The sequence below is a fragment of the Mobula hypostoma genome, chromosome 12, assembly GCF_963921235.1.
Source record: "Mobula hypostoma chromosome 12, sMobHyp1.1, whole genome shotgun sequence".
In the NCBI taxonomy this organism is placed as follows: domain Eukaryota; kingdom Metazoa; phylum Chordata; class Chondrichthyes; order Myliobatiformes; family Myliobatidae; genus Mobula; species Mobula hypostoma.
The window spans coordinates 103,544,213-103,558,315 of record NC_086108.1 but is presented as its reverse complement, the minus strand read 5'-3'; the positions used below and the strand labels follow the sequence as shown (position 1 = coordinate 103,558,315).

The window sequence follows — 14,103 nt, the reverse complement described above, 5'->3', positions numbered from 1 at the left end:
CAGCACATATTCCAGCACTAAAGAAAAATCCCTGCTTACATTTATCCTATCTATGTACACTTCATAATTTTCCATAACTCTTTCAAATCTCTCCTTATTTTCATACACTTCAGGTAAAAAAAAAAGATGGTTAGAGTAGAGGCTTCCGCTTGTGGATGCTTGAACACATGGTGTTGGGGGGTGGTGGGAGGAAAGAGTGAAGGAAAGTTTAGATGGGGTTGGATGGGTCAGAATGGGTTGAAACTAACATAGTATAAATGCTATCACAGAATGGTCAGACCAGCTGGTTTGTCCTGTGCTATATACTGCTAGGTTCTGTGATCATGGTTAGATCTGTGGTCAGCTTTGGGACTTTGGTTAGGCGTATGGCGGGAGCCTGGAGCCATCGTGGTTAGTGCACAGCCAGAGGTCTGGTCTGTGCTTAGCTCTGTGGGTGGAGTTAGGGAATGAGAATGGAGCCAAGTGTGCAGGCAGGCTTGGCAACTGGTAACCAGACTGCAGCTGACAGTATGGGCAAGGGATGGGGTGAGTAGCCAGGAAGGGACAAAGTGGACAAGAAATTGTGTGCATGTGCAAGCTGGCATGTACATGCCAGGCACCCCCTAAAAGATTAAAGATTCTTTAAATGTAGTTTCCAATATACAAGTGTAAAGAAAGAAGAAATAATTGTTACTCCAGATCTGATGCAACACAGAATAAAAACACAAGATAATAATTTAAAACACAACAAATATAAATATGTAAGATATTATTTATATATGCGCTCTCTCTCTCCCCTCTCTCTCCCCTCTCTCTCCCCTCTCTCTCCCCTCTCTCTCTCCTCTCTCTCTCCTCTCTCTCCCCTCTCTCTCCCCTCTCTCTCCCCTCTCTCTCCCCTCTCTCTCCCCTCTCTCTCCCCTCTCTCTCCCCCCTCTCTCCCCTCTCTCTCCCCTCTCTCTCCCCTCTCTCTCCCCTCTCTCTCCCCTCTCTCTCCCCTCTCCCCACTCCCTACTCCTCACTCCTCTCTCTCTTCTCTCCTCCCCTCCTCACTCTCACTCACACACTATCTCTTACTTGTTTGGCGGCCAGCATCCTGGTAAATCTCCTCTGCACCCTCTCTAAACTTTCCACATTCTTCCAATAATGAGGCAATCAGAACTGAACATAATAATTCAAATGTGGTCTAACCAGAGTTTTATCGAACTACAACATTACCTCGCATCTCTTTAGAGGCATGATCGAAATTTGGTTGATTGTACCAATATAACTGAACTACACCATTAAAAGGATGGTTTGATATAATTGTAATCTATGCCTCACCTTAGCCAAGGTTATGATTTAAATTTATGACCTTGGAATATACAGGTTCTGTCTCACAGAAGAATGTAAGACCATAAAGCTATAAGATATAGGATCAGAATTAGGCTATTTAGCCCATCAATTCTGCTCCTCCATTTCATCATGACTGACTTATTTTCCTTCTCAGCCCCTTTCTCCTGCCTTCTTCCAAGTAACTTTTGACACCCTTACTAATCAAGAACTTATCAAACTCTGCTTTAAATATACCCAGTGGCTTGAGCTCCACAGCCATGTGTGGCCATCAATTCTGCAGATGGTCATAAAGTAAAATAGCACTTTACTGTCATCGCTCAAGACAAGATTGCAGTGCTACTCCAGTCCATGCAAAACGCATATTTACAATACATGTGGTACAGCTTAATTTTTTCTTAATTCATATTTAGATGCAACAAGTGACTTCGATAGTCCTTACCACCACTATCTGGCTGAAGAAGTTCCTTCTTGTCTCTCTTTTAAAGAGACATCCCTCTATTCTGACCACGAGGAATTCTGCAGATGCTGGAATTTCAAGCAACACACATAAAAGTTGCTGGTAAACACAGCAGGCCAGGCAGCATCTCTAGGAAGAGGTACAGTCGACGTTTCGGAAGGTCTCGACCTGAAACGTCGACTGTACCTCTTCCTAGAGATGCTGCCTGGCCTGCTGCGTTCACCAGCAACTTTTATGTGTGTTGCTTCTATTCTGAGGTTGTGTCCTCAGAATAGACTCCCCCAGTATATGAAACATCCTCTGCACAGTCACTCTATGTAGGCCTTTAAATATTCCACAAGCTTCATTGAGATTCCCCCCCCCACCCCCACCCCCACATCTTCTAAACGCGAGCAAAAACAGGCCCAGTGACAATGGAACAGGACCAGAGCCATTAAAGACACAATTTCACAGTTTACTTATTTTGAGGTCTGTTTCAACATAGGTAATCTGCATTCTTATGTTGGGTTTCTCTAACGAGAATGCCGTCTATGTAATTGCCCTTATAGTATTGGAGTTTTATGTATACACATACAATAGACTGAAGGTGGATGTTTATCGTGTCAGACAATAACAAGAAACCTATGAGGAGAGGTGTTAAAGTGGAAAAGCCATTCTACTGGGGCTTTTCCAATGTCTTGACCTCAGAAGTTCAGGTCTAGTGGTACAAACAAGTGTCACAAACTGAGGTCTTTCTTGGTTGCAGTGGATAACCATAACATCTCCTGTGCTCTGTCATGCCCTTCGTTCTGCACAGAGTGTTGCAGTACTGCCTTCCTGGCCATTGGATTTCACTGTAGATCTCATCCACCCAGTCTGCCAGAACTGACTTCACAAGCTAGGACAGGCATACCCTATCTCACCAGGGTATGAGGCCGCCATCTACCCTCACCTGGTTTAGCCCGCATATCGAAGCGGCGTACCAGAGGGTGGCCACTGTCACGTGCAAACAGCTACTTGGAGAGCTGAGTGTCCGCTGGGGTCCAAAGGTGAGTAAGCTGCCGTTCACCAGAGGTGCTAACCCCCTCTCTAGACACATACTCCCCAGACAATTGACAGATGCTAGGATTTGGTATGCAAATCTCTCAATCTGTGAACTTGATTTATCTGGTTTTGCTGAGACTTTTGTAATAATGCAAATCAGACATTGTTATTTATTTATCTATTAGAGATATAGCACGATAACAAGCCCTTCCAGCCCAACGAGCCTTCACTGCCCAAATACACCATGCGACTAATTAACATACAAACCCTCGACATCTTTGGAATGTGGGAGGAAACCTGAGCACCTGGATGAATTCTGGCTTGGGCACTATGGTCGCATGGTGCTATTACAACTCGGGGTGTTCCAGACTTCGGATTTCAATTCCGATGCCACCTATTCCACGTTCTCCCCGTGACCATGTGGGTTTCCTCTGGGTGTTCCAGTTTTCTCTCACAGACCAGATAGGTACCGGTTATTAGGTCAATTGGTCATTGTAAATTGTCCTGTGATTAGAGTGATGTTAAATGGGTGTTCTGCAAGAAATTTCTAAATGAAATCTCTTATCATAAATCATAAATGAAATAAAATAAATAAATGAAATCATAAATCCACACATTCACAAGGAGAACATACAAACTCCTTGCAAATAGCGGTGGAATTAAACCCACCAGCACTGTAATAGCGATACATGAACCCCTACACTACCATACTGTCCTGGTTGATTTAGAGCCAATTAACTTGGCCACTTGTAGAGGTATCAAAAATAAAATATCAGCTTTGTCTTAGCAAATTCAAAAACTCATTCAAGACATTTTCAATAAAGGTTGTGATTTTACGAGGTCGCTTTTACATGATTGAGTCCCAAGAGGTGTAAAATGCGATCTATTTTTGGGTGGTGTTGATAACCAAATTATGTAACTTTCTCACCCAGGAGCGGATTCCGGCCAAATTTCAGAGGAGACATGGAACTTCCTGCACTCCATCTATGGAGGGGGCCCAGAGGTCGCTCTGCGGCAGAGCGTCAGCCACCAGGATGTGTCATGTGTAGAAGAAAAAAATGAGGTTGAAATCCGCCCTGTCCAATAATGGTTAAAGGCAAACGTTAAAAAACTGAAACTGAGATGAATTATGCTGAAGCTTAAGCATTCCAGGATGTGAGATATTTTCTGAATATAATTCTTGCAGTGGCATTACAGTATGTGTTTGGGACAATCACAAAGTAATCCCTGTTTTGTAACGTAGTTTAATGTAGGTTTCTGGTCTGCCTGTACTGAAAGATGGATGTGTTTTCTAGGTGATATCTGATGTAGATTTGGTTGTGAAAGGCCCATGCACTGAAAGTGTACTAGTATGAACCAAGTTGCTTATATTAAGTCAACTCAGGAAAGCACTGATTTTTTTTTTGCACTGCACTGTGGATAACACATTGAAAATTGCAAATGCCTTGTCCTTGTGACAGTAAGCAGGTAAGAGAATATTCCTGAGAGCTCACAACAATTATAAACATGAGTCGAAGTATAATGTCTAGGCCAAGTTAACTCATGCACACATTGATAGAAATTATAATATTCAGCCCATTATTCTTTATTCATTTCATAAAGAAAGCCATTCGGCCCAATATTTTCATGCTAGCTCTTCAATTGGATATAACTTGCTTTCTCTACCTTCTGTCAATGGCTATTAAATTTCAGTAATATTGCCTCTCTCTTGGTATAATAGGTTTCTAAATTATAGGGAGAGTGAGCACGTTTCTATTCATCAATTTGTAAACCAATTGTAATTATCTTTCATTGTTTACATCCTTTCCAATTTTCTTTTTTATGAAAACTTGTTAAATTAGTGTGTAACATTCAACCATTCATGAATATAGCCAAGCAAAACAGTTCTTTTCATGCCAAGGTACAAAACATATTATCAACAGCACATAGCACATAAAGCCTCTATGATTACGAGAACAAAAAACAATACAGAAGAAAAATAATATAGCTCAAATCTCTGAATGGCATGACCTGTAAATTGATGGTACATGGGATGTTGTCCTGGTCCAGCTTATTGAATTACTTTGACTATCTTCTTTGCTGTAGAACCACTCCTAAATTAATTAACACTCAGTTACTGTCAGTTTTGTCTGAGTTTTACGGTTGTGGATTCAAACTCCCCTCTGGAGATTTTAACATCCAATTTACACTGCTGTACTGTTGGAGGTGCTATAGAGGTACCAGTACTCTAGGCAAAAGATCAACCCTATGCCGGGACATTCTCTCAACAGCCCACTCTGGTGTACTGCTGAGGGAATTGAGGATGCTGTCCTCCTACAAGACTGTCAACATCTGTCCCACATCCAAGATCTAAAGATCCCAGAATCCTGACCCAACCAATTCCATTAAATCCATATCAGCATTTGTGTATACTCTGCTAAGAATGCATTATTTTAAAAGGAATTTTCCCTAAGTAAAGCATTTTGGGCTGCTTGAGAGGAGATGTCATTTTTTTTTACCTCAGCAACATATTTAGCTGCAATTTTCCCACACCAATTTTCTGGCATATTTGCTTTTAAAGATCATAAAATACACATGTTCCCTTCAATGACATCTGTGGACCTGCTAACACCACATTGGCAGGCAGAGAATGGCCAGCTGCTCCATAAAGTTTGCTGACCCTCATGGATGGAGCCCCCAGCCTTAGAAATACTTCCTCTTGGCAGCTCGCTGAAGCAAAACTTGTTTTAACACCATAAGTTTACAGATTTCACACTCCACCTTCAGAATAATCAAGAAAGGTAAACTCAGTGCATCAGCCTTTCATTTGTGGTTGAGTTCGGTTCAGACTCTGAGTATAATTCTTGTGTAGTTTCTCAGGAATATTCCACTAAAAATGCAGGTGATTCTTCACTAGGCAAACACTATGTAGCTGTTGCAAAAACAAGCCTGAAGCACGTTAAACTGACTAATTATTCTTGTGTGACAACCTTGAGTTGATCCTTTAAATATCAGTCTCCTTAGCATGTGCCTCAGAGGAATGTTCCATCAATTTCGAACAACATGTTAGTAGGAATGTAACACTTTTCTTTCCAACAGGTTTATCCCTTGAGCGTTTTTTGTATTAATTTATTTTTTAAATGCACCTGTAAATCTCAACTGCAACTGTGACTGATTTAAGTTTAACTTGCACTTTGTAGAAATGATGATGATCTTACTGCATTTTTTTAACGAATAATCATTTGTAAGGATTGTATGAATAATTTAATTGTACATTAGCAGAATCAGGCTCCAGCAGCATTTAGAATGAAGCACTCTCCCTCTCACCTGTGCATGTCGTTTGACTTTAGAATCATAAATGTGAACACGTGCTGCACTGATACAAATCTGGAACTGTGGAAGTAAAGTTGGAATGCATAAGTAGAGAATGTTTTCTTTGCCTTTCAATCCTTTACAGTAATGTTCAATAAATAAGTGACATGAGCTCTTCCCCTCCCCCTCTATTTACACTTTGATATTCTGACTTTCTCTTGCGTCTCTGGTTATCCCTGACAAGTATATATCTACACCGGGTGTGAATGAACAGAAAGCCCTGGGTGTATTGTTTAGCAGCAGTTGATGTTCTAGGGTCATAGAGCCATACAGCACAGATACAGGCCCTCCTGTCCAACCAATTCATTCCGACCACGGTGCCATCCGTCTAGTCCCAATATCCTGTGTTGGCAGTCCACCATATCCAACAATGACAGGAGACCCGTGTGGGAGAGTTTTAAAAGTGGAAAAGCCGATGCACTAGGGCAGTTCAGTCTTACGATCTCAGAGTCCAGTGGCATGAGCAGCCGTCACAAACCAAGGTATTCCTTGGTTGCAGTGGATGACCATGACTACACCTGTGCTTTGTCATGCCCTTCGCTCTGCACAGAGCATTACAGAACAGTCTTCTTGGCTGTTGGATTTCACTGTTGATCTCATCCGCCCAGTTCACTGCTAGAACAGGCATGTCGCTATCTCACCAGGGTATGAGGTCCACCAGCTATCCTCACCTAGTTTAGCCCGCCTGTTGAAACGGTATACTAGACTGTGGCCGCTGTCACATGCAAACAGCTACTTAGAGCCACAGGTGAGAGCTGAGTGTCTGGTGAGGACCAAAGGTGAGTGAGCTGCCCCAGAATGGACATGACAAGCCCCTTCACCAGAGCTGCTACCCTTCCCTGGACAATTCATGCACCCCCCACAACAATTTCCTATATTTCACTGATATCCACGACATCCCCACCCAAGACCAGCCTCTCCATATACCTAGCCAAGTGCATCTTAAATGATGACTGATTTAGATAGGGTGAATAAAGAGAACTAGTTCCCATTAGTATGTATTTCAAGGACCAGAAAGCTGATTTTCAAACATTCCAGGCAAACAATTCATCAAGGATATGAGGAATATTTGTAAAATCTGGAGCTTGTTGCCACTATGGGTGGGATAAACTGAATTGATCAAGGTTGCCAAAAGTTGACTGAATAGGCTACTAAGAAAAACAATTTGCAGGCCTGTGAAAAAGTATAGGAGAATAGCTGCCCTAAGAGTCATCAGCGCTTTGATGGGCTGAATGGACTTCTGTATCATAACAGTTCCGAGCCACATAGGTCAGGCCATATCTGGCGAGAGAAATGGTTAACCCTTTGGCTTGGTGATTAAAGATGCAGGAGGTGACTAGGCAAACTGAGAACATTACAGTGTCAAAGATCAAAAGTAAAATTATTGTCAATGTACATGTGTGTATGTTGCCATATACAACCCTGAGATTTGTTTTCTTGCAGACATGCTCAGTAAATCCAATAACCATAATAATAGGATCAATGAAAGACCACATCTAGCTGGGTGACAACCAGTGTGCAAAAGACAACAAATCGTGCAAATAAAAAGAGAAAAGGAAACAATAATAATAAATAAGGAAGCAATAAATATTGAAAGATAAAGTACCCTTTAAAGTGAGTCCATAGGTTGTGTGAACTGTTCAGTAATGAGACAAGTGAAGATGAGTGAAGGTATCCCCTTTGGTTGAAGACCCTGATGGTTGAGGGGTACTAACTGTTCTTGAATCTGGTGGTGTGGATCCTGAGGCTCCTGCATCTGTTTCCTGATTGTAGCAGCAAGAAAAGAGCATTACCGGGATGGTGGTGGTGTGTGGGGAGTGGTTTCTGATGATGGATACTTCTTTCCTGTGACAATGCGCTATGCGGATGTATTCATTGGTGTGGAGGGCTTTACCCATGATGGACTGGGTTGTATTCATTACCTTTTGTAGGATTTTCTGTTCAAGGGCATTGGTGTTTCCATACCAGGTTGTGCTGTAGCCAGTCCATATACTCTCCACCACACATCTATAGAAGTTTGTCGAAGTTTTACATGTTATGCCAAATCTTTGCAGGACAGGTCCTCTGAAATGATAGCACCAAGGAACTTAATTACTGATTCTCTCCACCTCTTATCCCCTGATGAGGACTGGTTCTTGGACCAACAGTTTCTTCCTCCTGAAGTTGATGATCAGCTTCTTGGTCTTGCTGACACTGAGCAAGAGATGGATGTTGTGACACCACTCAGTCAGATTTTCATCCTTCCTTCTGTATGCTGACTCATCGCCACCTTTGATTCGGCCAATAGCCATGGTGTTATCAGCAAACTTAAATGTGGCATTGGAGCTGTGCGGAGCCATACAGTTATAAGTGTAAAGTGAGAAGAACAGTGAGCAAAGCCCACAGCCTTGTGGTACACCTTTGCTGATTGAGGTTATGGAGGAGATGCTGTTACCAATCTGAACTGACTAGGGTCTGCAAGTGACTAAATCCAGGATCTAATTTCACAAGGAGTACTGTATTGAGGCCAAGGTCTTGAAGCTTATTTATTAGTTTAGAGGGGATTATAGTAGTGAATGATGAGCTGTAGTTGATAATGAGCATCCTGACATATGCATTTTTGCTGTCCTGATGTTCCAGGAATGAGTGAAGAACCAGTGAAATGGCACCTGCTGTGGACCTGTTGTGCCAGTAGGTAAATTGGAGTGGATCCAAGTCGCTTCTCCAGACAAGTAGAATTTATTGTCATTTAACTATATACATGGATACTGCCAAACAAGACAACGTTTCTTCAGACCATGGTGTAATGGACAATACAAAGATGCGTGGCGGGGGGGGGGCAGGTAGTTTTGTCGAAGCAAAGAGCTACAGAAGGGCTTAGATTAGGAAACTGGACAAAGAAGTGGCAGATAGAATACAATGTCGAGAAGTGTACAGTCCTGCTCTTTGGAAAATAAATAAAAGTGTAGACTATTTTCTAAATGGAGAGATAATTCAAAAATTTGACATGCAAAGAAACTTGGGAAGTCCTCATGCAGGATTTCCTAAAAGTTAATTTGCAGGTCGAGTTGATGGTGAAGAAGGCAAAAGAAATGGTGGCTTCCATTTCAAGAGGACTACAATATAAAAGTAAGGATGTAATGTTGAAACTGTGAGGCCTCATTTGGAGTATTGTGAGCAGTTTTAGGCCCCGTATCTAAGAAAAACTAAGGATTCAAATTAGGTTCACAAAAAATTTTCTGGGATTGAAAGGCTTGGCATATAAGGAGTGTTTGATGGCTCTGGACCTCTACTCACTGGAATTCAGAAGATGCGGGTGACCTCATTAAAATCTATTGAATGATGAAAGGCCTCGAGAGAGAGTGTATGTGGAGAGGATGTTTCCTGTCGTGGGGGGAGTCCAAGACTAGAAGTCACAGCTTGGAAAAGAGCGTCCATCCTTCTAAAATGAAAAGGAAGAGGAATTTCTTTAGCCAGAGGGTGACGTATCTGTGGAATTTGTTTCCACAGGCCAAGTCACTGGGCAGAGGTTGATGGATTCTTGGTTAATCAGGGCATGAGGGGATATGGTTAGATTCGATAGATTCTGGCATTGTAACGGGTGAGTGGAAAACTGTAAATGTTACTCCGCTATTTAAGAAGGGTGGAAGGCAGCAGAAAGGAAGCTATAGACCTGTTATCCTGATATCAGTGGTTGGGAAGTTGTTGGAATCGATTGTTAGGGTTGAGATTATGAAGTACCTGGAGGCACATGACAAGATAGGCCAAAGCCAGCATGCTTTACTGAAAGGAAAACCCTGCCTGACTAACCTACTGCAATTTTTTGAGGAAATTACAAGCAGGGTAGACAAAGGAGATGCAGTGGATATAGTGTACTTGGATTTTCAGAAGACCTTTGACAAGGTGCCACACATGAGGCTACTTGGCAAGATAAGAGCCCACGGAATTACAGGGAAGTTACTAACGTGGGTGGAGCATTGGCTGAACGGCAGAAAACAGAGAGTGGGAATAAAGGGATCCTATTCTGGCTGGCTGCTGGTTACCAGTGGAATTCCACAGGGGTCAGTGTTGGGACCACTGCTTTTTACGATGTATGTCAATGATTTGGACTGTGGGATTAATGGATTTGTGGCTAAATTTGCTGAAGATACAAAGATAGGTGGAGGAGCGGGTAGCGTTGAGGAAACAGAGAACCTGCAGAGAGACTTAGATAGTTTAGGGGAATGGACAAAGAAGTGGCAAATGAAATACAATGTTGGAAAGTGGATGGTCATGCACTTTGGTGGAAGAAATAAATGGGCAGTCTATTATTAAGATGGGGAGAGAATTCAAAATGCAGAGATGCAAAGGGACTTGGGAGTCCTTGTGCAGGATACCCTAACTGTTAACCTCCAGGATGAGTCGGTGGTGAAGAAGGCAAATGCAATGTTGGCATTCATTTCTAGAGGTCTAGAATATAGGAGCAGGGATACTCCAAGTGTGGTCTCATGAGTGCCTTATAGAGTCTCAACATTACATCCCTGCTCCTGAGACTCCATAAGGCACTCATGAGACCACACTTGGAGTATTGTATGCAGTTTTGGGCTGCTTATTTTAGAAATGATAAACTGACATTGGAGAGGGTTCAGAGAAGAGTCACGAGAATGATTCCAGGAATGAAAGGGTTACCTTATGAGGAACGTCTGGCAGCTCTTGGGCTGTATTCCCTGGAGTTCAGGAGAATAAGGGGGGATCTCATTGAAACATTCTGAATGTTAAAAGGCCTGAACAAATTAGATATGGCTAAGTTATTTCCCCTGGTAGAGGAGTCTAGGACAAGAGGGCATGTCTTCAGGATTGAAAGACCTCCACTTAGAACAGAGATGCAGAGAAATTACTTTAGTTAGAAGGTGGTAAATCTGTGGAATTTGTTGCCATGAGCGGCTGTGGAGGCCAAGTCATTGGGTGTATATAAGACAGAGATAGATAGGTTCTTGATTAGCTAGGGCATCAGAGGGTATGGGGAGAAAACAGAGGAGTGGGGATGACTGGAAGAATTGGATCAGTCCCTGATTGAATGGCGGAGCAGACTCGATGGTCCGAATGGCCTACTTCTGCTCCTATATCTTGTGGTCTTATGGAGAGAAGGCCTGAGATGGGAGCTGAGAGGGAAAATGAATCAGGCATGATGAAATGGCAGAGCAGACTCGATGGGCCAAATGGTCTAATTCTGCTGCTATATTTTATGGTCCTATGGTAAAACACAGTAGTACACATAACATGCAATAACTAGGAAAGTAAGAATAAAATCTACAAATGAATTACGTATAGATAAGCAAAGTGCGTAAATTAAATATTGTAGGGTGCAGAACAAATTAATCGATGACACTTTGAATACAGTGTGGCAGGGAGTTCAGAAGCCTAATGGCCTGAAGGAAGAAACTGTTTTCCATCTTGACCATTCTTGTCTTTATGCATTGGAGTCTCCTGTCCGATGGCAGAAGGTCAAAGAGGATGCTGGATGGATGGATGGGATCCTTGATAATACTAAGGGCCCTGTGTACACAGCGCTCCTGATAAATGTTCCCGGAGGATGGTAGGGAGACCCCTATGATCCTCTCAGCTGTTCTCATTGTCCTTTGTCGGGACTTCCAGTCCAATGCTCTGCTGTTCTCATACCAGATGGAGATGCAGCTTAAGCAGGAATTGATGTTTCATCATCAACCTCACGAAACACTTCATCACTGTGGATGGAAGTGCTACTGAATGATAATCACTGAGGCAGGTTACCACGTTCTTCTCAGGCACAGTACAATTGAAACCTGTTTGAAACAGGTGGGTACCTCAGACACTGCGGCCAGTTGACCAGCATAGGTCTTTAGTACTTGGCCAAGTGTTCCATCTCGAGTCAGATGCTTTCCATGCATCTTGAAGCATGCTCTCTTGCAGACCTCAGATTGGCCCCAATCCTGAACGGTCTCAGCTCAAAACATTGTTTGTTCATTTTCGTTGGTGTTGCTCTGGATTTCCAGCACTTGTAGGATCTTTTGTATTTAAGATTTTTTTAAAAAGATGAGCTTTATTTCTTGCATGTAGATCAAGTTCAATTTTATTATCATTCAAACGTATACATGTATACCGCCAAATGAAACAACATTCCTCTGGACCAGGGTACAGAACACAGTACATGTTACTCTCACACGACACAAAGTAATATTACCACAAATAAATTAACAGATAACAAGATGCATTTCTGACACAAGTTTAAAAAGTAAACAGTATAACACTGCTGGTGCTTCATAGGTGGTAGGAAGTTCAGCAGCCTTGTGGCCTGGGGGAATTAGCTGTTTCCCATCCTAACAGTTCTTGCACTAATGCTACAATACCTCCTGCTTAATGATAGGGGTCAAGGAGATTGTTGGATGGATGGGAGGGATCATTGACAATGCAAAGGGTCCTGCGCATGCAGTGCTTTGATAGGATAAACACAGCAAAGTGCATCATTAGCCTCATCGACCGACACGGTCCAAGGATGTGTTGTGGGCAGCTGCTAATGTCACGATGCATACAGTTGCAACATAGCCAGCCTACAACTTACTAACCCTAACCCGGAGGAAGCCCATGTCATGGGAAGAATGTAAAACTCCTCCCAGACAGTGGTGGGAATGGAATCCTGATCAGCGTTCACTGCTGCTGTAATAGCGTTATGCTAACTGCTATGCTACCGTGCTGCAGGATTAGTCATTTTGACCCTTAAAGTCTGCTCTGCCGTTACGTACTGGCTGATCCCGGCTTATCTGGTAGACCTCTGTATCGGCCTCTCGGGTCTGCTCTGCCATTCCATCATGCCCCTGATCCCGGCTTACCTGGGAGACTTCTGAACCTTGTTCAGGTTGTTGCTCAGCATGAAACGGGAAGGAGAGGACATCACAGCCACAAATGAAGGTATGCTCACTGCCATTTATCTGTACACTTGCTTTTCAGCAAGGATCTGCAGCTAGCAAATTATTTTTCATTCCTTTGTAACTGTTACAGAACCACTGATTCCAATTGGAACTTCCTTTTTGATTACTTCAGATTCAGATTTATTTATCACAATATACAGTGAGATGTGTCATTTGCATTTACAACCAACACACCCAAGGATGTGCTGGGGTAGACCACAAGTGTCACCACACATTCCAACATAGCATGCCTGCAATGCTCAGCAGAACAACAGAACCTGTACATAATGCAGACCTTTGAGCGTGGACAAGAGGCCTAGAGACTCTAGCCTGACCTGTGCTGCTCCCACATCACTGTCCTTTAACCCTCATCTGGCCCCTAACTTCCTCACATTCCTATCCCTCTCACTCAATGTCAACAAGACCAAGGAGGTGATTATTGACCACAGGAGGAGGAAACCAAAGGTCCAAGAGCCAGTCCTCATCGGGGGAATCAGAATTGGAGAGATACAGCAACTTCAGAAATTCCTTGGCATTCTCATTTCAGAGAATCTGTCCTGGATCCAGCACATAACTGCCATAACCGAGAAAGCATTGCACCGTCTCTACTTTCTTAGAAGTTTGCACAAATTCCACAAATCATCTAAAACTTTGACAAATGTCTTTAGGTGCTCAGTGGAGAGCATCCTGACTGGTTGCATTGTGACCCAGTATGCAAACACCAATACCCAGGAATGGAAAAATCTGCAGAAAGTGGGGAATACAGTCCAGTCTATCACAGGCAAGGCCTTCCCCACCATTGCGCACATCTACAAGAGTGCTGCCACAAGAAAGCATGCCTTATCAATGACCCCCATCGACTAGGCCATGCTCTCTTCTCACTATTACCATCGAGCAGGAGGTACGAAAGCCTTAGTCTCACACCACCAGGTTCAGGAACAGTTATTAACCCTCAACCATCAAGCTCCCGAACCAGTGTGGACAACTTTACTCACCTTAACACTGAACTGACTTCACAACCTATGGACTCTCTTTCAAGTGAGTTACTCTCATTATTTG

At 42.9% G+C, this 14,103-nt stretch overlaps 1 protein-coding gene across 6 annotated transcripts in view; it reads left to right on the top strand.

Moving 5' to 3' along the window:
- usp33 (ubiquitin specific peptidase 33) overlaps positions 1 to 10,604 on the top strand; it is a 156,905-nt gene extending 146,301 nt beyond the window's left edge. For all 6 annotated transcript variants that reach the window (XM_063064734.1, XM_063064733.1, XM_063064732.1 and 3 more), the window contains one exon: positions 3,724 to 10,604. In XM_063064734.1, coding sequence (XP_062920804.1) covers positions 3,724 to 3,878 — 155 coding nt within the window. In that variant the 3' untranslated portion in view covers positions 3,879 to 10,604. The remainder of the gene's footprint in view (positions 1 to 3,723) is intronic.
- Positions 10,605 to 14,103: the final 3,499 nt, after the last annotated feature.